The following is a 23,839-nucleotide window of genomic DNA, read 5'->3' on the forward strand; positions in this document are numbered from 1 at the left end:
CAAAAAGCCACTCATGGTTATAAGCTCACTCTATAGGCAATGTGGGGAACTGCTATTACGACAACTTCTGAGCTATCTACAGCAACATGACAAGAAACTCAAAGAAAAGTTCCTGGATTTGGAAAAATGTGACGCTGCGGAAGATAATAACTTAGTGCCCATTCAGTCATGAGCAAGTTTCCGTGACCAGGTGGCATCATTTGCACTGAACTGTACAGACAACATCACAATTTTACGTACATGGATATGGTGTGTATCCTTCTAACTCTTCATCAGAGCTCAACAGAATGAAATTTGGGACCTCCATCTATATGTGCCTTCAAAAGAAGGCTTCTATTTTTTTTTCACCAATACAACCACACAAATTATGCTCAATGGGGATTTGTGTACTTAGCAGAAATGAACCAACTCCCTCTGGAGGTACTTGAAAAGCTCCATAGAGACAACTGGGTTATGAAAGTTTCCAACCACAGATTCAGTCAGGTAGATCCGGACCACTCCAAAGAGTGACTCACTCATGCCACTGTTAAAAGAGGAGGAGGAATTACAGGTATCACAAGAATGGCCTCAGGACTCAGCAGATGGGCTCTCTCCTATAATCTACGTGCCCAAAGTGCAACCCAAACCAGAAAATTATTAGGTCTTGGACTAGATGATCAAATTACTTGCCAGGAATTCACACCAACACAAAAGCAATATGATCATGTTGATTATATGTCCATGACACTTCAAAGATTCAAATTATTCACTAGTGAAACAGCCAACACACTAAAAAACATTGCAACGAAGAATGTGGCTACAGAAATGATTTAGGGAGCTCTGCTGAATGCAGAAATATTTGGTCAGGAGCAACTGAATACTTTGGTTCAGGAAAGGCTCATAACACCAAAGGAAAGAAGTACAATATAAATGCTTCCTACAGAAATGGAAGGGTTTTTTCATTCACTGTAGGAACTCCACCTCCCAAAGTGACGGTAGCTAGCTCAACGGACACATTCATCTGTCGACGTAGCTGCATACACACTGAGGATTAGGTTGGCATAGCTATGGCGCTCAGGGTTGTGAATTTTTCACACCCCTGAGTGCTGTAGTTATGTCAACCTAACTTTTACGTACAGACCAGACATCAGTTTGATTTATTTAAAATATTTATCAGTGAACTAAGCTTTTTGTTACTTCTGAATAATTTCAATACAAGTATTAGCAAAAGTCTTTCACAAATACATTATAAATAGCATACCTTTGAACATTATTCTGTTGCCATGTCAGCTGAGTATAGCATTGGTTTAACTGGTGCATTATAAGGTGCACTTGTGGAGATGCAACATTACTGGGCATCACACTATAAGGGCCCGTAAGCAGAGTCTGTAGTAGACAAGAGAGGGTCTGTGGAAAGAAGGAAATGCTGGTCACCAAAACTTCTGAAGTCAGAGATGAATTATTCCTGAAAGATTTAGAGGAAAGAACACCACCACTACAATATATGCCATATAGAGTAATAAGATACCAGAATAAGTGCTTTTGATATTTACCTGCTGATCCTGCATCAAGGTCTGACAAATACGGACACTAAATTCAAGCTGTTTCTTTAACTGGTTAATCTGCTCTTGCCATTGTTCCTTCTCCTCCACATAAGAGAGTTCAGACATCCACTTAAGGTTTTCTTGCCGCCGCATGCTAATATTCTGTTGTTGTCTTGTCTTAGCCAATGGACGGTAATTCCCATCTGCTGAAAGAGGGCGGCGATTCTTCCATCTGGGGAAAAGGGAGTGTCAGATTTCTTGAAAGTCAATCTAACTTTGTAAGAGAAGAAAGTTGAAATTTGCAAAGAGTCCATAGTTTCAGTCAATGTTTCCGTTCTAGGTAAATTATTAACAATTAATGAATACCACCAACACTTTTTGGCAAGAGCAAGTTTCTTATTCCCAAGAAACTTACCCATTGGCACAAAAAAAAAAAGAAAAGAAAAGAACACACAAAAAAAACAATTTTAACTTTTAAATTCAGTATGAGTTGGAGAACTGGCTGATGTTTTGAGACTGACATCTAGGAATTCAGTATCTTCTGTTGCAGCTCTTCTTTTCTTACATCTCATATGGCAAGCCTACCTTGTGAGTAAAGAATTTATCCTTCTAATTTCTATATATACACTCACATGCTTTTATAGCTTATTCATTTTAAGACAGCATGGGAGCCAAATAGAATATTTGCTGGGGTCATATTGGTGGCATTGTAAAATCATGCAAAACTGAACAAGTGTGCTCAGCAAGAGTATGGGATAAAGCCCCAGTCTGTACTAAAGATGCAACTGTACATGACAACTATTAATATACCACCCTCCACAAATGGGTTTGAACAAATGGCCAAGCAGTGGAGTGTTTCCATCACTAAAATCAGCTACTACCCCATGGGGCTACAGAGTAACTAATGTTATATCTATCTTTAAAAAAAGTTGATAAAGATGATCTTGGGAATTATAGACCTATAAACCTTTCTTAAGTACCAGGAAAATTAGTAGAAGTGATAATTAAAAACAGAACCATAAAATATCTACACAAACATGCTATGATAGGGCACAGCTTCTGTAAAGGCAAATCATGCCTCTAATCCAGGGGTCAGCAACTTTCAGCACACGGCCCGTCAGGGTAATCCGCTGATGGGCCGCGAGACATTTTGTTTACATTGGCCATTCGCAGGCACGACACCCTTGCAGCTCCCAGTGGCCGCGGTTCGCCGTTCCCGGCCAATGGGAGCTGCAGAAAGCGGCGGGCCGCAGGGATATGCTGGCCATCACTTCCCACAGCTCCCATTGGCCAGTAAAGGCAAACCGCGGCCACTGGGAGCTGCAGGGGCCATGCCTGCGAACGGTCAATGTAAACAAAATGTCTCGTGGCCCGCCTTCAGATTACCCAGATGGGCCATGTGCCAAAGGTTGCCAACCCTTGCTCTAATCTATTAGAATTCTTTGACTAGGTCAACAAAACAGAGGAAGGCAAACTGGGTGATATGATTTATTTTGATGTTCAAAAAGCCTTTGAAAAAGTCCCTTAGCAAGAGGCTATGAAGGAAACTAATTAGTCATGTAGTAAGACAAAGTACTGCCATGGATTAGAAACTGGCTAAGACAACCAATCAAAAAAAATTAATCAGAAATAAATGGTTAATTTTCAACATGGCAGAAGTTAACTGTCAGGTGCCCCCAAATGTTCCATGCTAAAACTGATGTTTAATGAAAAACGTGTTGAACAATGAGGTGGCAAAATTTGCAGACCAGATCAAATTATTTAAATTCGTCAAGACTAGTAGAGACTGAGGAACATCAGCTTGATAGCAGATGAAATCCACTGTTGATTATGCAAGTTGGAAGGAATAATTTGAACTACTCACACTGCATATAGCTAGTTTAGAACTTAGTTATAATCTCTTGACAAAAGAAGATTTGGTTAAATGCTGCACTTGACAGCTCAGTGAAAACCTCTGTCTTCTTCCACTATTGCTGTGTAGAATTTTATCAGCTCTGTCTGTAGAAAAAGCGCAATACCATTTTATAAAACTTACCCTAATATCAGACCAATATTCAATAAAGCAACTAACCTATCTTTATTTTCTTTAGCACAATATGTACTTTGATCATTGTTATAGGGATACATGGAGAAATTGTCATTAGAACTGGACTCTTGTTCTTCCTCTTCCTCCTCCTCTTCTGCCTGAACAAGTCCATCAGAAAGATAACCATCTCCATCTCCATCCTCTTCATCTAGCGCACACTGGGTAGAACCTCCCCATGTTGCCACTGTTCTAGTGAACATTAGACATTAAAAGATACAGTCAATCTGCCATTAACAAAGGATAACAGCTAAAATCAGAATACTAATAATAGTAAATTTACAAATTTTATATGCCAATTATATCTACAAGTTGCAACAAAATGAACTTTGCAAACCTCTTACCGATGCAGAGACAGTCAACTAATTTAAAAAGAACTACTTGTGTTTGAACTTTGTAACTTACATTGTTAACACCTAACATCAGAGAAGCTTATCTATGAATCCAAACAAATTGAAATGGCCAGAAGGGACCACTGTGATCATCTACATCTACATGTATTACAGAGACCATAAGACTTCCCTGAGTTAACTCTTGTTTGAATTATAGCATATCTTTTAGAAAAACACCCAGTGTTGATTTAACACTTGAAAAGAAGCTATTCTTTCAAGCTGGAATCAAACCAACAACTTAAGGATATCTTTCCAAACAGGCTAGAGTCCTGCCAGTTGAGCTATTGAAGGCCAACCTAGTATTTTAGGCATTTGACAGCATTTTTCATACAGCCCTTCTTCCTTGTTTATATGGGTTTTCCCCTAGTAATTGGGAAAAAGAGAAAAAGCATTTTGAAAAATATAACATCAACCCCCCAACAAAATGGGAGGAAGCTCATAGGCAAGTGGGTACCTCAGAAAACTTTTAGGTAATGTTTTGAAAGTGACTAGATTATAAATTTCCAGTATGCCTTTAAAACTAAGAAAAAATAGTTTACTACTTTTTCTCAAACACTGGATGTGGAATTTTGTTCAAAGTAAACACAATAAAAACAGTCTCTTACTAATTTATTTTTAAATTGAGTACCTTTGTGACATTGTTCACAACAAATATTTAATATACAGTAAATGATTCCAGACTCCAAAGGTAAGACCATATAAAGCAGGAGGGGTGTGACTCATGCTCTTACTTTTCCATCCTACTTTGCTGTGGAGTACATTGGGTCTCTGATCCATCACTTTTAACAGATGCAGCAACAGTAGATGTGGTTTCTGCCAGATCTCTTCTCCTCTGATGTTCAGCCATTAAAGCTTCAAGCTGCTTTCTTCTCTGTCGTAACTCTTCCCTTAAAATCTCATGCCTACGCATCTCAGACCATAGCTATTTGAAATAAAATAGTTTAAACCTTCTGTTTCATTTTACAAATTTAACTATATTCAAAACCATTAAACTAACAAATTAGGCAAAGCTAAAAATTTTCAAAATTAATTTGATGCGACTATATAGCAGAACAAGCAAAATGAAGAAAAAATCCTAAATTACAACTATGATCTAAGTTTCAGCATTTATGTTGTAAGAACAGAATGTAAGTTATGTCAACAAAAGTGAGGCTAATAAAATAATGGTTCTCCTGTAATATTAAGAGGTGATCAGAACTGGGGCCACATTGTGCAAAGGGCTGCAAAAACTCATAGAAAATAGTCTCTGTCCTGAACACCTTAAAATCTAAAAAGATAAGTAACATAAGAAACTGGGGAGAGAAGAATCCAATCGAATTGTTTATATTAATACTCTATAAGAACAATGAAAGTGTATGATCTCCATTTATCACTCAAGCTAACTATCATTAACTAGCTGATTTCTTACAGATGTCAAGGCAGAATAGGGTCTTGAGGAGGAATTTGAAAGAAAAAAGTGGTAATTGTTTTATGGATCACTTCATGAGCATTTATGGATCACCTTCTTGTCAACTGTTTGAAAAGGGCCACCTTGATTTCATTAGCACTACAAAAGTGATTTTTCCTCCCTTGGTATTCACACCTTCTTGTCAACGGTTGAGAATAGCACACTTCCACCTTAACTGAATTGGCTTGTTAGCACTTGCCTTACCAACTGGGGGGTAACTCCTATCTTTTCATGTACTGTGTATTTATACCTGCCTCTGTATTTTCCACTCCATGCATCTGATGAAGTGGGTTTTAGCCCATGAAAGCTTATGCCCAAATAAATTTGTTAGTCTCTAAGGTGCCACAAGGACTCCTCGTTGTTTTTTCATGAGCATAGGAAGCATGAATGAAGGGACAGATGTTTCTGCAAGAAGCTGTGGCCCTAGCCTCTCCCCTGGTAATACAAGGACAGGTCCCCACTCCTCTCAGTTCCTTCACACAAAATGTCCAGAGTACAAACACCAATCCAGAAGGGAAGGAGGGTGGGTTGTGGAATACACATCTGCATCACCAATATATATAGAGGACCAAGTGGCAACCCTGCAAATGTCAAATATAGGTATGTCAGTCCCAGGACATTAGAGAGACAAAGTGGGTGAGGTAATATCTATTATTGGACCAATTTCTGTGCGTGAGAGAGAGAAACTCTGTGTAAGCTCGTCTTTCTCACCAACAGAAGTTGGTCTAATAAAAGATATTACCTCACCCACCTTCTTTCTCCAATATCTGAACATTGCTTAGAAATGCCACCGAGGTTGCCTGGGCCCTCATGGAAAGAGCTTGCACCCGTTGAGGAGACACAGTCTGAGCTACTTCGTATGCTGTCAGGATACAGAAAGTTATCCACCTGGAAATCACTTGTGAAGAGAGATCGTTTGCCTCTTCATTTGGTCTGCATATGAAACAAACAGATGAGATGAAGAATGGAAAGGTTTAGTCCTATCCAGATAAAAAGCTAAACAATCGCTTGACATACAATATGTGAAAATGCTGCTCATCTGGGGTTGAATGCAGCTTAGGGAAGAACCCTGGTAGATATGTAACTTGGTTCGAAAGAAACTGAGAAACCACTTTAGATAAAAACTTAGAATGCGGCTGCAAATTTACTTTGTCTTTGGAAAATTGTATGTAAGGAGGCTCTGTCATCAAAGTCTGCAACTCACACACACTCCTTCCAGATGTTTTTTGTCACAAGGGAAGCAGTTTTCTGACATAGAAGGGAGAAAGAAGAAGTTGCCAGGGGCATGAATGGCGGTCTCATAAGAGCTGCTAAGACAGCATCAAGGTCACACAAAGGGGACTAGTTCTTTAACCAGTGGATGGAGACAAGTGACTCCTTTCAAGAACCTCACTTCCATGGAGTTCAAACACACTAACTTCCCATGGATAGGTCAATGAAACGCAGAAATCACTACCAGGTGCACTCTCAACAAACTAAGTGCAAGACCAGAAGACTGAAGATGTAAGCAGGTACGCCCAGATGTCCTGGATACAAGCCATTTTCGGTTGAATTCCCCAGGCTAACGAGGAGGTCGGAGAGCTAACATTGTCTTGGCCACGGTGGAGCAATGAGAATGAGGTTGGCATGATCCAATTTCAGCTTGAGAATTGTAAGAAAAGCATACAGGAGAGTGCAGATTCCCAGCTCAGGTGAAAAGAATTGGTCACGGAGCCTGGACTGAGACCCCCTTGAGAGCAAAAGAGATGATTGTCGAGATGCCCCAAACCATAAAGATGGATTGCTGGACACTGGGCTTCAGAATGATTCAGGGAGAAATTTCTGCTGAGATGATCCACCAGGTGGTTCTAGAACCCAGGTAATAGAACCCAGGTAAATGATCAGTAACAGGGTAATGTTTTCTCCGATGCAAAACTGCAAGAGCTTGATGACCTCCTGACATAGCAGATTGGAGCATGCTTCCTCCTTTCTGTTCATGTAATACTTCACAGTGGTATTGTCAGTAAGGATGTGCATCGCCGAGTCCCTGATGTGATCTTGAAGGGCCTGATTGGCACTGCAGATGGTACAAAGCTCCAGGACACTGATATGCGGAGAAGTTTCCTATTCTGATCACTGGCCTTTCAGCAACCCCAGATGCACTCCCCAACCGACTAAGGAGGCATCGGTGGGAACTTAGCAAAGGAAACACTCTGGCACACATTGCCCTGAGCAACTCACCACCATAAGGATTCCTGGATCGGCAGAGGAAGTCGGACTGGTCCATCCAAGGATTCAGATGACAAACCAACTTTAGCCACGTTTGAAGAGGATGCAGGTGTAACCTGGCATATTGGATTACTTTTCTGCATGCAGCTACATGGCCTATCAACCTCAGGCATACACGGACTATTGTTGAGGGTTGAGTTCCTTGCAGCTCCAGAGATAGGTGGCAAATCGCCTGGAATCGGTCAGTCAGTAGTAACACTCTTGAACTCAGAGTCTAATAGGGCCCCAATGAACTCGATTCTTTGAGTTGGAACCAGTGTTGACTTCCCGCTGTTAAGGATGAGACTTAGGTGATCAAGTAAGTGTAGAATGAACTGAACATGAGAGGGGACTTTTTCTCTGGACTTGCTACTCAGTAACTAATCATCCAGATACAAGAAGATACGAGTTCTCTTCCTGAGGTATACTGTCACTACAATCATGCACTTGTTAACATGCCAGATGGGAGTGGAAGACAGACCAAAAGGAAGCACGGTATACTGACAGTGCTGGTTCGCCATGACAAACAATAGAAATCTCCTGTGGCTTGGGAGCACTGCTACATGGAAATAAGCATCCTGAAGGTCCAGCAAACCAGTTGCAATTTAACACGGGGAGGATAGTTGCTAAGGTGACCACATGGAATCCCATGTATCTGACGTATTTGTTGAAGTCACAGAGGACATGACTCATCCCTCAAGGGAGTAGAATCCCTGTCCCCAATGTTGCAGTGAAACCTCCTCCACAGCCCCCAGAGCCAGTAGAGACTGAACCAGCTCCAGGAGTTATGTCTTGTGAGAAGGGTCCCTGAAGAGGGATGGAGGGGGAACTGTATGTCACAACCCTGGGTAACTGAATCCCAAACACTAAAAAAAATGAGCCAGCCTTTCCCTGAACAGAGAGAACAAAGATGGACTTCTGCTTGGGACATACACGTCAAAATGGGCACTTGCTGGATGCCAGGGGAGGAAAAGCCAGTCATGTTCAGAGAGCAATGCCTGCTGGTTCGCAATGCACATCTGCCAGGAAGAGGAGATATAAATCTTCCTCCCCATGAAGTCCATCCCCTCCTAGACTCTGTCTTTAGTACAGATTTATATCTTCACTGTCATTTACTGTGGTTTCCACAACAGAGTTAAGGGCTGGGTGGGAGCAGAAACCTTCAAAACCCAAAATTTCTCTGCACACTTTGTCATGAGAGGCTATGAAGTGGGAGTATTCCAGAGTGCCTTTGCAGGCTCCAAGACAGCCTCATTTATCAGGTCGGCTATTCTCCCTGGAGGTGATTGGAGAATATCCAGCAGCTTATGCGTATTCTCCTCCATAAATTAAGCCTGGATGCCTAATGTAGCAGCCATACACCTAAGGTGGTCCGGATATGCCTTAAAGAGCCTGGCATGGCAGAGCTGTCCAGAGATGAAGAAGAAAGCATCAATGACAGGTCCTCTCTTGACACACACCCCAGTTGGGACTGGAGGCCCAGAGGGATCGGCTCAGTCTCGCCTGTAGCTGGTTCGGGAATGGAAGCCACCCACGGGATCAGTGATCTAGTTTTGGAGCAGGCTGAAGAATGGGACCTGAAAGACCGATGAAAGTCCCAAGGATTTGAAGGAGGCCACTGGAGAAATGGATATGACATTGGTGATCAGTAGGCACTGGGCCAAGAGCCCCCTCTTGACTGCAGAAATGATGCCAACTTCAGTACCGATGGTGATCCAAGGACAGTCTCTGGCGCCTATCAGGCAATGACGAAGGGGAGGACGACCCGAACCTGGATCTTGAGGAGTCGCATCGATTCTCTGGTGACAATGGAACCAGGCACAACAGAACAAACAAACGACCAGACTCATCTGAAGAAACACAGAAACAGCATCAATGCCAAAAAGGAATGGGGAATCTGCACCGAGCGAGACACTCTCCCATGTGGTACCGGAAGAGGCGCCAGCACCAAGGCCAAGGACCAAGGCCAAAGGGGCCATCAGCACTGCAGGGGTCTTTGGTGCCAGGCACAGCACTGGCCTCAGTTCCACAGTCTGGGACCTGGGCAGCCTGAGCTGCGGTGCTGATGAATCCAGCAGCTCTACGACCCAGCCAGAATGTGCCAAGGGCATAATGGAAGATGAAGCATAGAAGCTACAGCACCTTCAAACTCCTGAACTAGCGGAGAGTCATGGACTGAGAGGGAAAGCAGGTCTGATGTCACCTGATATGCCTCCAGCGTGGAGACAGTCAGCACTGGTGCAGACATCATCGGTACCACACTCACTGGATGCCCCATGGCCAGAACCAGAGTTGATGATATGGGCTCTTGCTGATCTCGGCACGGTACCAAGGAGAGGTTAGATGGACCTGCTCCATTGCGCGTGCCAGAAGGAATATGGTGCTGGTCAACACTCCTCTTAGAAGATGAGAAAGTCTCCCAGAACCTTGGAGTATTCCATAATTAGTCTTATGGGACATCTTCCTCACCTCACCGAAGGAGGGAGAGCAACTCCTCTTCCTCTTGGAGGAAACACTGAGTCCAAATGTGAAGCAGCATGACTTGCTGGTTCCGATGGCAACTGCCGAGCAGACGAGGGTCTCAGTGCTAAAGTGAGCCTCTTGGCCTGTTCCAGAAGATGCTGCTTCACCCAAAAGTCTCTCGCCACCTCAGTCCTCTTTTTGAATGACTTACAGATGGAACACCATTTCTTATCATATCCCTCAGCCACAACAAGCACCTCATGTGAGGATCACCCCCCAACCACACCCACACCCGCACATAAGACAGGGAATGCTTGAACCTTGGTGAGGGTATCACACAGGGCAGCCAACTAGTCCAACTAACACTATACTAACATTTAACTAAACCTGAGATGCTACTAGTTTTCTGAGTTTTTTTCCACTAGATTATGAGACCAAAAATATGAGATGAAAATACCACACAAAGCTTCGACTTAAGCCACAGGCAGTGAAAAGGAACTGAGTGGGGGTCAGGGTGGAGCTGTCTCTATATAGCCAGAGGAGGGGCTAGGGTCATTAGGGTACAAATGCTGTCCTCCTGGGTACTGCTAGGCAAAGTTCTCCAGCTTTGGTGCACTGGGCACAAGTACACTTATGTGGAATACATGGCCGCATCTATTCGAAGATAGTAGGATGAAGTAATGGATATGTACGGAGGAGCAAAGATGCGAAGGACCTTGAAATCAAGAAGAAGCTTGAACCTGATGCAGTGAAACAGGGTAGTGGAGGAATTCAAAGGGGAAAATAATATGGTTACAGCAGCCAGTAAAGGTAACTTCTGAATAATTTTGAGCAGTGTTTTGAATATATTTGAATGAGGTGATAAAGATGTCAGGGAAGACAGATAAGGTGGTATATTATACAAAGCATAAAGGCAAGCAGACTCTGCTTTTGTTGCGAAACAGCTGAAGACCTTTCTAGGCAAAGTTTTCAACATCTTTGAAAATATTAATTTGCTTATAGAAAAGGCTATATTTTGAAGTTAAAAATCAAAAGTTACTTATGGAGTTTTAGAAATATGATTATCACTACATGCTCTTAGTGTTACACCAGTACTATTTTTATTTTTTAGTAGAAAGAGACCCACACTGTTTATCAAAAGGCAAATTTAACTACATATATATTCGTAAGATGCTTATGTTTAACTTAACCAAATCCCACTTTTCAAAAGATCTTGGAAACCCAGCCGAATAATTTTTTAATTTTTAAAAATGTGAGTTTAAAGCATGAGCATACAAAATGGTCACCCAGAGCTGGGACAGCAAAAGCAATACCATCGTGTTATGAAAAATATTAAATGGAAAAACAAAACTGGTAAATGAAAATGTATAGTTGAAACTCACAGTGACACCTATAGTTAAGGCGGTACAAGAATTTTGTTCTAAAGGATAATTTTTAGACGCCTGTAATTTGTCTCTCTTTACTCTTTGTTCTGTTCTCATTTTTTGTTTTAAAGTCCTCAGTAAAAAAAATTTCAGCCATTTGAGAACAAAAACATGACAATCTCATCTTGTCTTTATAAAAAACATTTATCAGACACTGTTAGAAGGCAAACGCTATACATTTTGCAAGAATACTCCTTATGTAAGAGATTACCTTTTGATGGTTTAGGGGAAAATCTTTGATTCAGTGAAATTAAAGGATTTCTAAAAGTATTTTAGACATACATAAAGTTTCAGTTAGTTGATAAAACTAATGATCTGCCAATGTTAACTAAGCAGAGTGTGTGTGTTTACACAGGGTGAAATTATCCAGTTATAAGATGTCAGGATGGAACAGTGGAGCTGCATTTGCGTGCACGAGGCAGATCACTGGGAAACTAATTTTAAGATGCAAGCATGTGTGAAAGCGTCTCTCTGTGATGGTTTAGAAGGAAGGAGGCAGGAATATGACGAGTCTTGCCTCATTTCATATTCTACATGAACTCCCTGATTGGATGGGTTGTTCTTGGAATCCAGTTTCTGCTGAGTTCATTCAATCCCTCTGGTTATAATTTCAAAATTCAAATCCCTTTTACAGCCAAATTCTGCAACATTTGCTTAAATATTTCTTGTGGCAAACACTTCTTGCTACTAAGGTTCATTGTTTGCTTTCTACAAACACACATTTAAAAAAAAAAACAAAAAAAAAACAACACACTATACATCTCAACATGTATATAAAAGACTTAAAATGTTTCAAAATATTTAAAGGTATCTAAGGTATTTTCCTCTTAAAAAAAAAAAAAAAAAGATTAACTGACTCACAAGCAAGTCAGAAATGTCAAATACCTCATTGTCCACTGTTACCGATTCTTCAGGTTCAAGAACTGGCTTGCCTGCTGCGCTACTTTCAACAGCTGGTGTTGAAGTAGCAGGTGAAGCTGGTCTATTTGCTGGGCAATTCCCCAAACTAGCTGACAACTGAAAGAAAAAGAAGATTTTAAAATTAAATTAAATATATGTTACTAGAGTAAAATAGCATAGGTTATTATTGCTTTCTGCAATTTCTACTTATTTCTTACCGTTATTGGATATGGCTATTTCCTCCTTCCACCAACTACTCATACACAACTCAATTTTAGACTTCTTGAGATATCAGCTCAAAGTCGACATATGCTATTAAGAATAGTCTCAGAAGCCACATTATCTATACTTCAACCAGCATGCAGCCAACTTACATTATTATCAATGCTATGTGTAATGTCAACTAAATCAGAAACTTTGTCATCACAAATGAATTTTAAAAACTCAAACCAACATTGTGCAATGTGGTAGAATGCTGGTCCCTTTAGCTCTTTTATTAACTGTAGCATTTTCAACTGCCCGAATGAAACATATTTTTGAAAAAAGGTCAACATTTTGTTAACTTTCATTTTAAAAGAACCAGTTACCTTCACATCAAGGATTTATTCCAGATTTAGGAAAGATTGTAGTGAAAATGAAGTAGACAAAAATTAACAAACTTTGCAAAGTTTGGTAAGGTGGGCTCATCTGAACATGTGTTTTAATACAGCCAAATATAAAGTCACCGTCACAAGATGAGCCATTACTCTGGAATGCAGGGGCTCTGAAAAGGACTCAAGGTTCATAGTAAATAAGCTAATGGCCATAAATTTCCACTGAGATTATGTAGCTAAAAGGGCAAATGCGATCCTTTCATCTATAAGCAGGAGAACATCATATAGGAGCAGGGAGGCAGAACCTAGCTCTGTATATGGAAGTACTGAGACCATTACTAAAATACTATGTCCAGTTCTGGTGTCACCACTTCTAAATGAATACTGAAAAATTTGAAAGAGTTCAGAAAAGAGCTACAAGAACAATTTGAAGTCTGAAAAACATGCCTTATATAGTGAGAGACTTAAGACGCTCAATCTATTGAGTTTATCCAAGAGAAGTGTAGGAAATGAAATGATCATGGTCTACACTACCAGTACATATGTAGGGAAGAGATTCTGATAGTAGATGTCGCTAATATAGCGGAAAAAAGGCATAACGAGATTCAGTGGTTGGAAGCTGAAGCTAGACAAAATGTCAGACTAGAAATAAGGTGCAAATATTTAACAGTAAGGGTAATTAACCATTGGAACATATTACGTACGAATGTGAGGATTTCTCCATCCCTTGAAGTCTAAATAAAGACTTGATATCTTTCTAGAAAGACATGCTATAGCTCATATAGAAGCTACAAGCCTAATCCAGAAATTATTGGGCGAGGTTCTATGGCAAGTGTTATAAAGGAGGTCAGACTAGATGATTATAGGTGATCCCTTCTAACCTTATCTATAATCTATGAATGAGTCTTACAGTGGTTTTATTGAACAAAATTCAACATGATGAGCATAAACAACTTGAAGTTCTGAATTTCAATTTTTCTACTAGAAAAACTATTGCTGTGAGCGACATTGCCCGATATTCTTGGTGTATGTCTACACTACAGTAAAACACCCACAGCTGATCCGTGTCAGCAGACTTGGGCTCACAGGGCTCAGGCTGTGGGACTATACAATTGCAGTGTAAACGTTCAGGTTCAGACTGGAGCCTGAGCTCCGGGACCCGGGAAGGGGAGAGGGACTCAGAAACCAGGCTCCAGCCCAAGTCCAAACATTTACACTGCAATTTTAATAGCCCCAGAGCCCAAGCCAACTGACACGGACCAGTCATGGATGTTTTACTGCAATGCAGACCATACCTCTGGAGTCTGTGAAGAAGTATACTCTACCTACTTGAAGGTCAGGACAAGCCTTCTGTAATGCTTGGATTTTTTCTTGAATCTCAATCAGTTTCCTTCTTTCTTCTTGAAGTTGTTTAAGTTCCCGCTGTTGCTGCTGAAGTTTAGCTTCATAGAATTTTTCTCTGTAGTAAGAGATATTAGCTGCATATTACTTAGTAAGAGATTTGATGGAATTGTGATCTTTTAAGATAATTAAAAGAGACCATATACCTTGCTTTTTCATTCAGTCTCACATCTTGCTGCAATTTGTTGGTGCTAGCTCTGATGTTATTTGGTTGCTGCTTTACCTCCTCTACTTCAGCCAAAAAGAAGTCACCCACATTAGCTGTATCAGCAGTAGTTGCTTCAGGCTCTGTCTCATCATCCTGTAACAGCAGGAGTGCAGTCAGCAATATTTTTCAATTGGTACATTGAAATTTTTAATCAACTATATTTTGTCAACAAATCTGGAAGCAAATCATGCTCCGGCCATGTGTGTGTATATATAGTCTATATAGCTGGAGCAACAGTTTATAGCTGGAGAGTAATTTATTGGAGTACTATGAACAAAAATAATATGACAGTTATTGAGGGACAAGAGTAGAGAAGGAATAGCCAGTGGTCACGACCCCATCTTAATGGGGTCACCAGGGCTGGCTTAGACTTGCTGGGGTCCAGGGCCGAAGCCCAAGCCGCACCACCCGGGGCCGAAGCCCGAGCCTCAGGGCTTTAGCCCTGGGCGGCGGGGCTCAGGTTATAGACCCCCTGCCTGGGGCTGACCCCCAGCACAGCAGAGCTTGAGTGGGCTCAGGGCTTCAGTCCCCCCTCCTGGGATCGTGTAGTAATTTTTGTTGTCAGAAGGGGGTCACAGTGCAATGAAATTTGAGAACCCCTGGAATAGGCGATTGCCTGTTTAATCGTCCTCCTATTGAGATCCTGGCAAAACTCCCATAAACTTAACCAGAAACCAAACTGTGCCTGAAAGAGACAAATTTAAAAACATTTTAAAACAAAGTGCCCTTTATGTGGCTTAAAAGCCCCATTTTCTTGGCTTTTGATATTTTTTCCCCCCATCTCATGTAAATTTAGGAATTTTTAGCTTAATCTAAAAGGCTATGAAGCTGAAGCAGCCATTCCTGTTGCTGTACAAGATGAACATTCTGAATCAAGAACCAATTAAAACAGAGGGATTATAGAAGCCAGAGCAGAGAGCTGCTTATTCACAATGCAGTTATTGATTATGCAAATAATTGTACTCAGATTAACTGAACTGCTGTCAGTCAGAAAGGTTGGAAGGATTCAAATGTACAGTTTAAAACTATTTGCACCACGATCGTGCACATCATAAATCCACAACCAGAGTACAGGGAACAGCATAACAAAAAACTCTAAATCTTAAAGTAGCTATTCAGCAGCTCTACTCTCTGGCTACGACAATTCCACTTACATAAGAAATAAAACGCACACTTTAATTAAATTCTCAGATTGTAAGAATTACAAATTTTTAATACTGTACAGGTTTTTATCTTTAAATTTACTTGCTGTGTAAAGGTAAAAGATGTACAGGTTTTTTTATTGCCTTTTGTGGGGTATTATGTTAATAAATCTTGTTTCAACTGAAAGTCAGGAGGAGGAATTGTTTGGGGGAGACAATCAAAACCAATGAAAGAAAAATATTCTATTTAAAAACGTTAAAGGGACACAGGCAATTCTTATTTGGCCCACAAATTAAAGAGTTTGAAAACATCAAACTTTTATGAAAATATTGACCAATACATTTTTTTAAATTCTAGTAGAAACAGGTGATATTAAAAAAAATCTGTTCCCCTGCAGTGATCGAAAACCAAAGTTGCAGACCTCAGAACCTGAAAGTGAGACTGATTTCACTAATATTCATTATCCAAGATGGAAAAAAATGCAAGACTAATAGAGGATAAACACTGAAAAATTAGATTTTTAGAATTCAGTTAGGGATCTATGGTGTTTCATAAGAAAGTTTTTTATATTATAAATTTAAGTTTAAAGTCCCTCTGAAGCAGGGGTACTCAACCTTCTGCTTTCTGAGGCCCCACCAACATGTTATAAAAACTCCACGGCCCAGCTGTGCCTCAACAACTGTTTTCTGCATATAAAAGCCAGGGTTGACATTACAGGATAGCAAGCAGGGCAATTGCTCAGGCTTCGGCTTCAGCCCTGGGTGGCAGGGCTTGGGGCCCTCGGCTTCAGCCCCACATGGGGCTTGTCTTCACTACGGGGGTAAGTCGACCTAAGTTACACTACTCCAGCTACATGAATAATGTAGCTGAGTCGACGTAGCTTAGGTCGACTTACCACGGTGTCTTTACTGCGCTGCATTGATGAGAGATGCTCTCCAGTCAACTTCCCTTACTCTTCTCAGAGAGCTGGAGTACCGGGGTCGACCCAAGAGCGCTCTGGTGTAGATTTAGCAGGTCTTCACTAGACCCACTAAATTGATCCCTGCTGCATCAATTGCAGCAGCATCTATCTCCCCGTAGTGAAGACCAGCCCGTAGTGGGGCTTCGGCTTTCCGCCCTGTGCCCCAGCAAATCCAACAGTGGCCTTGCTTGGCAGACCCCCTGAATCCTGCTTGTGGCCCCCATGAGGCCCTGGACCTCTGGTTGATAACTGCTGCTTTAAAGAGCATTTTAGATTTGTGTTTCAAATGGACCACCTCCATATTAGACAAATCAAACTATTCTCCTTTTTCAAGTTTTACAGTGAGCACTACCACTCTATTAGTCTGGTCTGTGCACAATGGAAAAAAAACCACACAGTTAGTTCATACACTCAAGAGTTAGTAGTTTGTTATTTGTTTTTTTTTTAAATCATGTTCATGGGCACGTAATAAGATTGTATTTGTAAAAAGTACCTGTACCATAGCTACAAGATTTTGTAACTGTTTAAGTTTTTGTTTTGCAGCTATAAGTCTACTGATCTTCTGCTCAAACTCAGCATCTCCAGCATCAGCATCAGCTACACTGCTTCTGCAGCTAGATAAAGAAACTTCACTGGCTCTGTCCTCTTCCACTTCGTCATCACCACCTTGTGATATATCAATATCTTTGTCACTGTCCCTATTACGACAATCTGAAGGAAAAACAGCAAAAACAGTGCCAATGTTGCAGATGAACACTAGTGAACTTGTTAAAAAAAAAAAATCACTAAATGTTCATACGACTAGTGCGTTTCAGATCTGAAGCTGTACTGCTCAATGAAAGGAATCCAATCTAGCATTTAAGCCCTTGTTGAACACTTAGTTTATATGCAAATCTGAAGCTCCCAAACCATGTAACCAGGAAGAAAGCCTAAGGAGTTAACAACATGCTCCCAAACACACACACACACACACACACACACACACACACCAGTTTTAGCTCTATATACAGTAATACTTGAATATCTTTTAAAGCATACCTAATGTAGAAGACATATTTGAAGTCCTTAAGTTAGCAGCAGATCGGTTATTTATTTCACAGTCTGTATTAAGGTATCTTCCATCTCTGTTAGTAGTTCCACACTGCATGTTGGAATTGCTATTTATTTCACCCCAGCTACTAATTCCCTGCGGGTTTCTAGGAGAAAACATTCATCATATTAAAAATCGGTTCTCAGTCCATTAAAACTTTTACAAAAAACTGGATAAGATATAAATGTTGAAAGAGACAAGCACATGGATTTTTTTTTTAAACTTTAATCATTTTAGATTAATGTGCTAAACACTACAATTGCCAAGATAAAAGGTCATTCAAAACAATCACATACAAACCTTAACATCCCATTTCCCCTTTAGTGGGACAACCAAAATTCCCCAGTCCAGCTCTGCGCTACACCCCACATCTATCACAGACAGGAGATGGTCTATAGCATAAAAGAGTCCTCTTTTTAAATAATATCTCCCATGTAGGTTTTCAAGTAGAGTTGAAGATGCTGGTCTGAACGTATAAAATGTTACATGGTTTGGGACCTGGTTACTTGAGAGATTATCCGTGCACTCAAGTACATATGGAACCCCTTCAATGTGAACAGAAAAGCCTTCGACAGGGGATATCCATGAACATCCCTCAACACTGCAATTCATTTCCACTTTGATTCTCTAGACTAGATTTGTTAGCCTTCCAGGTACATTGCAAATCCCATCTTTATCTGTGACTATGTGAGGTAAGGGTGAGTTAGCAGCCTGGTAAATTGAATGCATGGGACTACATTTAGATTTTATAAGGCCATTTAATGTGCCTGTTTATTCTTTCTGTGTCTTATCTTGAAATTCTAATAGGTATCAAGAGTTACATATTGATGCTATAAAATCTAAACAGGAACATTAATTTTGAAACACCATTTAAAAACTTTATAACATTTATATGAAGAGCTTACTTTAACCGTGAAGTCCTTAGTGGAGTTTCATGGTGTAATCAGCACAGGGTCTAATTCACACTGCATAATTCTAGAGCTATTGTATATTTTAGGAAGACCTTTAAAATGACTTATCAACTGGATTAAGAAAAATATTGTATTAGCCAAGGTTAGGTTATCAGCATAATGAAGTGTATTTCAAATGAACTGACACAAAACAGAGTCAATTTAATCTAAGTATTAATAACTTCTGGTTAACCACACCATCGCACTATGCAGAACCTACAATAACTAAGGCCACAAAATTTAAGACAAAATATATAAAAAAAAATGTAACCTAATATTAGTAACAGGTTGTGGATTCTCATTTTCAGAATCGCATTCTGATTCTCCTGTGTCGTCCTCTTTAGTGTTTTCATTCACGGCATCAGTCATCATATCAGATGTCTGTTCATAGTAATGAACTAACTCACGCAACTCATTCAATCTCTTACGAACTTCATTCAGTTTCCTGGAATGAAAGCAGAATACTTTATATGCATGTCCCTACTCGATTAAGAAACCTAAATGTAGCATTCAGTTCTTTATTAAACAGTGCTCTCAAAAAAAGTGCAGCAAACTTAATCAAATTTTAATTTTAACCAAGTCCTTATATACATAAACTAATTAATATTTAAATTTACTATAATTTGAGATCTGTAACAACCTTTGCTTGAAGATGTTCTGAAGCCCAAATTAATCTGTATGATATTTCACAGAAAATAATACTAATAAGATCTAACTTAAGATAACTAGTTTTTATTTCAGACTTTCTACATCTTTCAAAAATATGCTACTTAGGAAAAAAAACTTAAAACCTAACAAAAATGTATACAGAACCACTTAAGTTCATCACAGCAAATTAATTACATAAAATTCATAAAACATTTTACTGGAGCTTTTCTGTTGGGTTTAGATTGTCATCCTCTTCACTCTCATTCTGAGAAGCAATGGAATCAGGAGGATAAGGAACAGATGATGCTAGGCTGTTAGACTCTCCATTGACAACAGTTACTATGCCTACAGGAGCAGAGGCAGCTGAAGTTGTACTTCTTTGATCAATACTCCTTTGAGGAGAGCCTGACACAGGCAAGACTACAAAAAAAGGAAATGAAAAGTATCAAATTTGGCATCTTATTAAAAAGAAGTTACCAAAAAAAGCCGCTTATTTGATTTACATAAAAATATGTAAAGATAGTAAGTATTAACAGAATATGCAGATCAGCAATAGTTGTTGCAAATTTCATTGCATTTATTATAGGTGGGGCTGGTGGTGCAGCCTATTATGTTTGCCGCACATTTCTCATTATAAGACCCTATTTTCAGTTTCTTGTAACCTTACCAAACTGCAACCATTTGTGCTTAAGTTTTCCATGCTGGGTGTCTGCTTCGCACTGAGTTTGGTTGGAAAATTTCAGCCAAAAGAGTGCAATCATAATGAAGCAAGAAGTTATGGACAAAACGTATTTTTCTCTATTAAAAAATTCTGTTAACCCTCTTTTTGAAAAGCTCGAGGACTTCAATGCTTTGTAGTGGGGACTTGAAACTTGGCAAGGCTGTGGCTTTGGTGACAGGGATGTGACTTTTGCTGTCCCCATAAAAATCTGCCCAAATTTGTCCCAGTTATAAGCATATGAAAAAGATCAGTTTGAACATGTTCAGTAAAAATTCTATGATTAGCTAAAAATTTCTCCTCAATGAGCACACTCAAGCTCCTGTGTGTGAGCAGACATCGCATGTACCATCCCCAAAGAGCAACTGAGAAAGCTCCAGCCGAGATCTAACAGGGACAAAGCCTGGCTTTCCCTGTAATTGCTACTCTGTTTTAGGGCAGGGACAAACATCTCTCCTGTGCTCTCAATTGACCCTGCTGCTGGCACAGCAGCATGAAAGAGGAAGTTGTCAGATTTTAATACAGAAGCTACACTGTCTCTATGAATTAAAGATTATGTCATGTGATGAAATCTCCAGGAATACATCCAACCGAAATTCACTACCCTAAGCTACAAGTGTGCGCGCGCCTCGAATGGGGAGGCAAACGTAATTCTTGCATTTCCGAACCTTTCAGCACTTGCCTTTGCAACTTTCATAATAATCTTTTTTTAATGTAGTTATTTTGGATATAACAGAACATAAATCTCAAGCTTAAGTCCTCAAATGTCAGGAAAAAAGTCACAATGATTCCACAGCAATCTAAAGGTTTGCCTACATGTACATATACAATACGAAAAGTCTCACTCCACATTAGCAATGCGATATTATTTTGAAATGAATGGCTTTTTATAAAATGAAGTTAAATAAACTGAAGTATTAGTAAGCAGCCACTAATTCTATTAAAATAAATTTTATAATCAATTAGATATTTGTACATTGTATTGAAGCTTACAATGGAGAAAGTTCAGCTTGCAAAACTACCATTGTTTCTCTTAACCATACACAAAACTCAATTTGAAAAACATGAATTGATGTACAATTTCATAAGGTTTTCAAGTATCAGCGGTGTAGCCGTGTTAGTCTCTATTGCATCTGAAAAAGGGGGGGGGGGGATGAAAACTTATGCCCAAATAAATCTGTTAGTCTTTAAGGTGGCTCCTTGTTGTTTTTATAAGGTTTTCAAATTCTTTGTTCAATTGTCATTTTGATATGTGCATTTAAAATGAAAGGCAATATTTCTCGTCTTCCAAATGTTGTTTCTTGGAGAGCTTTTATATCAAACGTTTAGTGTAGGTAACTTGTAACAGTAAACAGAGATATTACAATTAAACCTATGAGTGATAGCTATAAGAAAGCTTTGCCAGCTCAACATCAGTTAAATCTTTGAAAGAATAACCACACTATTCACACTTATGGGTAACATGTAGCCTGGGGGTACCTAAGAGCAGACCTCCTCCAAGCAGCGTCCACTAAACCACACATGCGCCTCTTCCTTCCCCTTCTCTCTGTGTCCCTGAATGTTTTGAGAGTGAAGCTACGTAAGAGGGCAGTCTGTCCTCTACTACCTCAGTTCCTTCCACCACTAACCCAGAGAACCAAGGTAGGACTCTGAAAAAGAGGGGAAGGTGGGTGGGAAGCGTGACTATATAGTCCTCTTGAAGAACTCTTGTGACAAGTAAGTAACTTATTTCCTCTTTGAGTGGCTTTGCATACTCCCCACTTACGGATAGTTTGCCAAGCAGTGCTGAAAACTCAGGAGGAGGGAACAAACTAGTAGTAATGGTTGAAGCACTGATCTACCAACTCTGGCAATCTGCTCTTGAAGTCAAATCCAAAGCGCAGTGTTTGGTAAAAGTATAGACTGACCTCCAAGCAGCAGCCTTACAGATTTTCCCAGTAGGAACGTGTTTAAGGCACTGCTCTAGTAGAATGAGATTTTACAATACCATGCACAGGAATTAACAACATTCACTGATACACTCTTTAATAAATCTGGAAACAGTCTGAATATTACACTATTAACTACACTTTATTAGCATCTAAAACATGTAACGCTGATTTCCCTTTAGTAGCAGGAGGCCTAAGGGAAAAAACACTAAGTTAATAGTTTGATTGAAGTGAAATTCCGATACTACTTTTGGCAGAAACATGGGGTCAGGTCTAAGAGCTACCTTGTCTTTATGAAAAATAGTAAATGGCAGGTATCAGGCAGATAGTAAATGGCAGATCTGTCATCGGAGCACATAATCCACTCACCCTTCTGGATGATGGTCTAGCTATAATAAATACCATCTTAATAGACAAATAAAAGAAGAAACACTCTGCCAAAGGTTCAAGGTGTGGTTTCATCAGCCTGGGCAAGACCAAATGGAAATCCCATGGAAGGGCTGGATCCCTCAAACAAGAATACAGACTGGACAACCCCTTCATAAACTGTTTAACTGAAATCATACACAAACAGTCATCTACCATCAATCAAATCATGGTAAGCAGAAATAGATACCAAATGAACTGTTAAAGAAGCATGAGATAAGCCTTCAGACTTCAAATACATTAAATACTCTAAAACAGATGGAACAGAAGCAGAGACTGGAGAATCAGATTTGTCCAGAACATCCAAGAGACAAATCTAGTCCATTTCAAACAACACTCTCTTATGGACAACTTCCTTGAATTAAACAATAAATCATGGACCACAGAGGAACAGCATTGTTCAATATTAGTTAAAGTCAAATAGCCCAAGCCGTCAGATGAAGAGTATCCTGCCCTGTTGTTGCGACAGCTGGTCTGGAGACAAAGGGAGACTTTTGTGAATCTCGCCCAACAGATGAAGAAGTACCACTACTGTCTCAGCCAAGCTGGGCAATTGCATCATCACTGCCTTGTTTTGATGTACTTTCCTCACCAATTTCTAAATTAATGAGAGTGAATCAACAGAAGACCCTTTACACAGTGTAGCAGGAACGTGACTGAAATGGACTGCTTGTCTCTTCCTGTTCTTGAACAGTAGAGGGGACACTTCAGGTAAGAATAAGTGCCTCCTTGCTTGTTGATGTAATACATAGCCATTGCATTGTTCATTGCTACCTGAACAACCTTTCACTTTATGTGAGGAAGAAGGAATTCACTTGGCCCTCAGATCCTAACACATTTATATTCAAGTTCTTTTTGCGAGACAGCCAATGGCCTCAAACTGTAATATGACCCAGCTGAGCTCCCCAGCCGTTGTTGGTTATCGCAACCAAAGGCGAAGGAGGATTGAACAAGACTCCTCTGAAGACTTTTGATTTGTCTTCCACCATATCAATAAATTTAGGATATGCTGAGGCACGATGACAAACTTTGAAGACTGTCCAGATTGGGTCTGTAAACCTGAGCTATCCAGGGCTACACTGACCTCATTCTGAGACAAGCACATGGAGTCCTGTAAATGGTTGCTGCCAGAAGGCTCATGAGATCTAGAAAGAAAATCACCTTCTGGGTCAGACTCAGCTGGATGTACAAAAACATATTGTTCTACCTTCAGAGACCTTTCCTCTTGGAGAAAAGCCCTTCCCCTCTGTCATAACTATGAAGGGAAGGGTAACAGCTCTCTGTGTACAGAGAC

At 40.1% G+C, this 23,839-nt stretch overlaps 1 protein-coding gene across 12 annotated transcripts in view; it reads right to left on the reverse strand.

The window, feature by feature from the left end:
• The window catches only part of PCM1 (pericentriolar material 1), an 82,214-nt gene that overhangs the window by 31,473 nt on the left and 26,902 nt on the right, over window positions 1–23,839 (reverse strand). For 11 of the 12 annotated variants that reach the window (XM_024193423.3, XM_024193490.3, XM_024193481.3 and 8 more), the window contains 11 exons: window positions 19,692–19,893; window positions 19,097–19,270; window positions 17,824–17,981; window positions 17,279–17,496; window positions 14,620–14,774; window positions 14,402–14,531; window positions 12,465–12,596; window positions 4,730–4,920; window positions 3,595–3,798; window positions 1,533–1,755; window positions 1,241–1,386 (listed from right to left, as the gene is read on the reverse strand). In XM_024193423.3, the coding sequence (XP_024049191.1) occupies window positions 1,241–1,386; window positions 1,533–1,755; window positions 3,595–3,798; window positions 4,730–4,920; window positions 12,465–12,596; window positions 14,402–14,531; window positions 14,620–14,774; window positions 17,279–17,496; window positions 17,824–17,981; window positions 19,097–19,270; window positions 19,692–19,893 (1,933 nt within the window). The remainder of the gene's footprint in view (window positions 1–1,240; window positions 1,387–1,532; window positions 1,756–3,594; window positions 3,799–4,729; window positions 4,921–12,464; window positions 12,597–14,401; window positions 14,532–14,619; window positions 14,775–17,278; window positions 17,497–17,823; window positions 17,982–19,096; window positions 19,271–19,691; window positions 19,894–23,839) is intronic. The other variant, XM_024193441.3, reaches the window with a different exon arrangement.

The sequence above is a fragment of the Terrapene carolina genome, unplaced genomic scaffold (genome assembly GCF_002925995.2).
Source record: "Terrapene carolina triunguis isolate 2854851 unplaced genomic scaffold, T_m_triunguis-2.0 Scaffold66, whole genome shotgun sequence".
NCBI lineage: Eukaryota > Metazoa > Chordata > Testudines > Emydidae > Terrapene > Terrapene triunguis.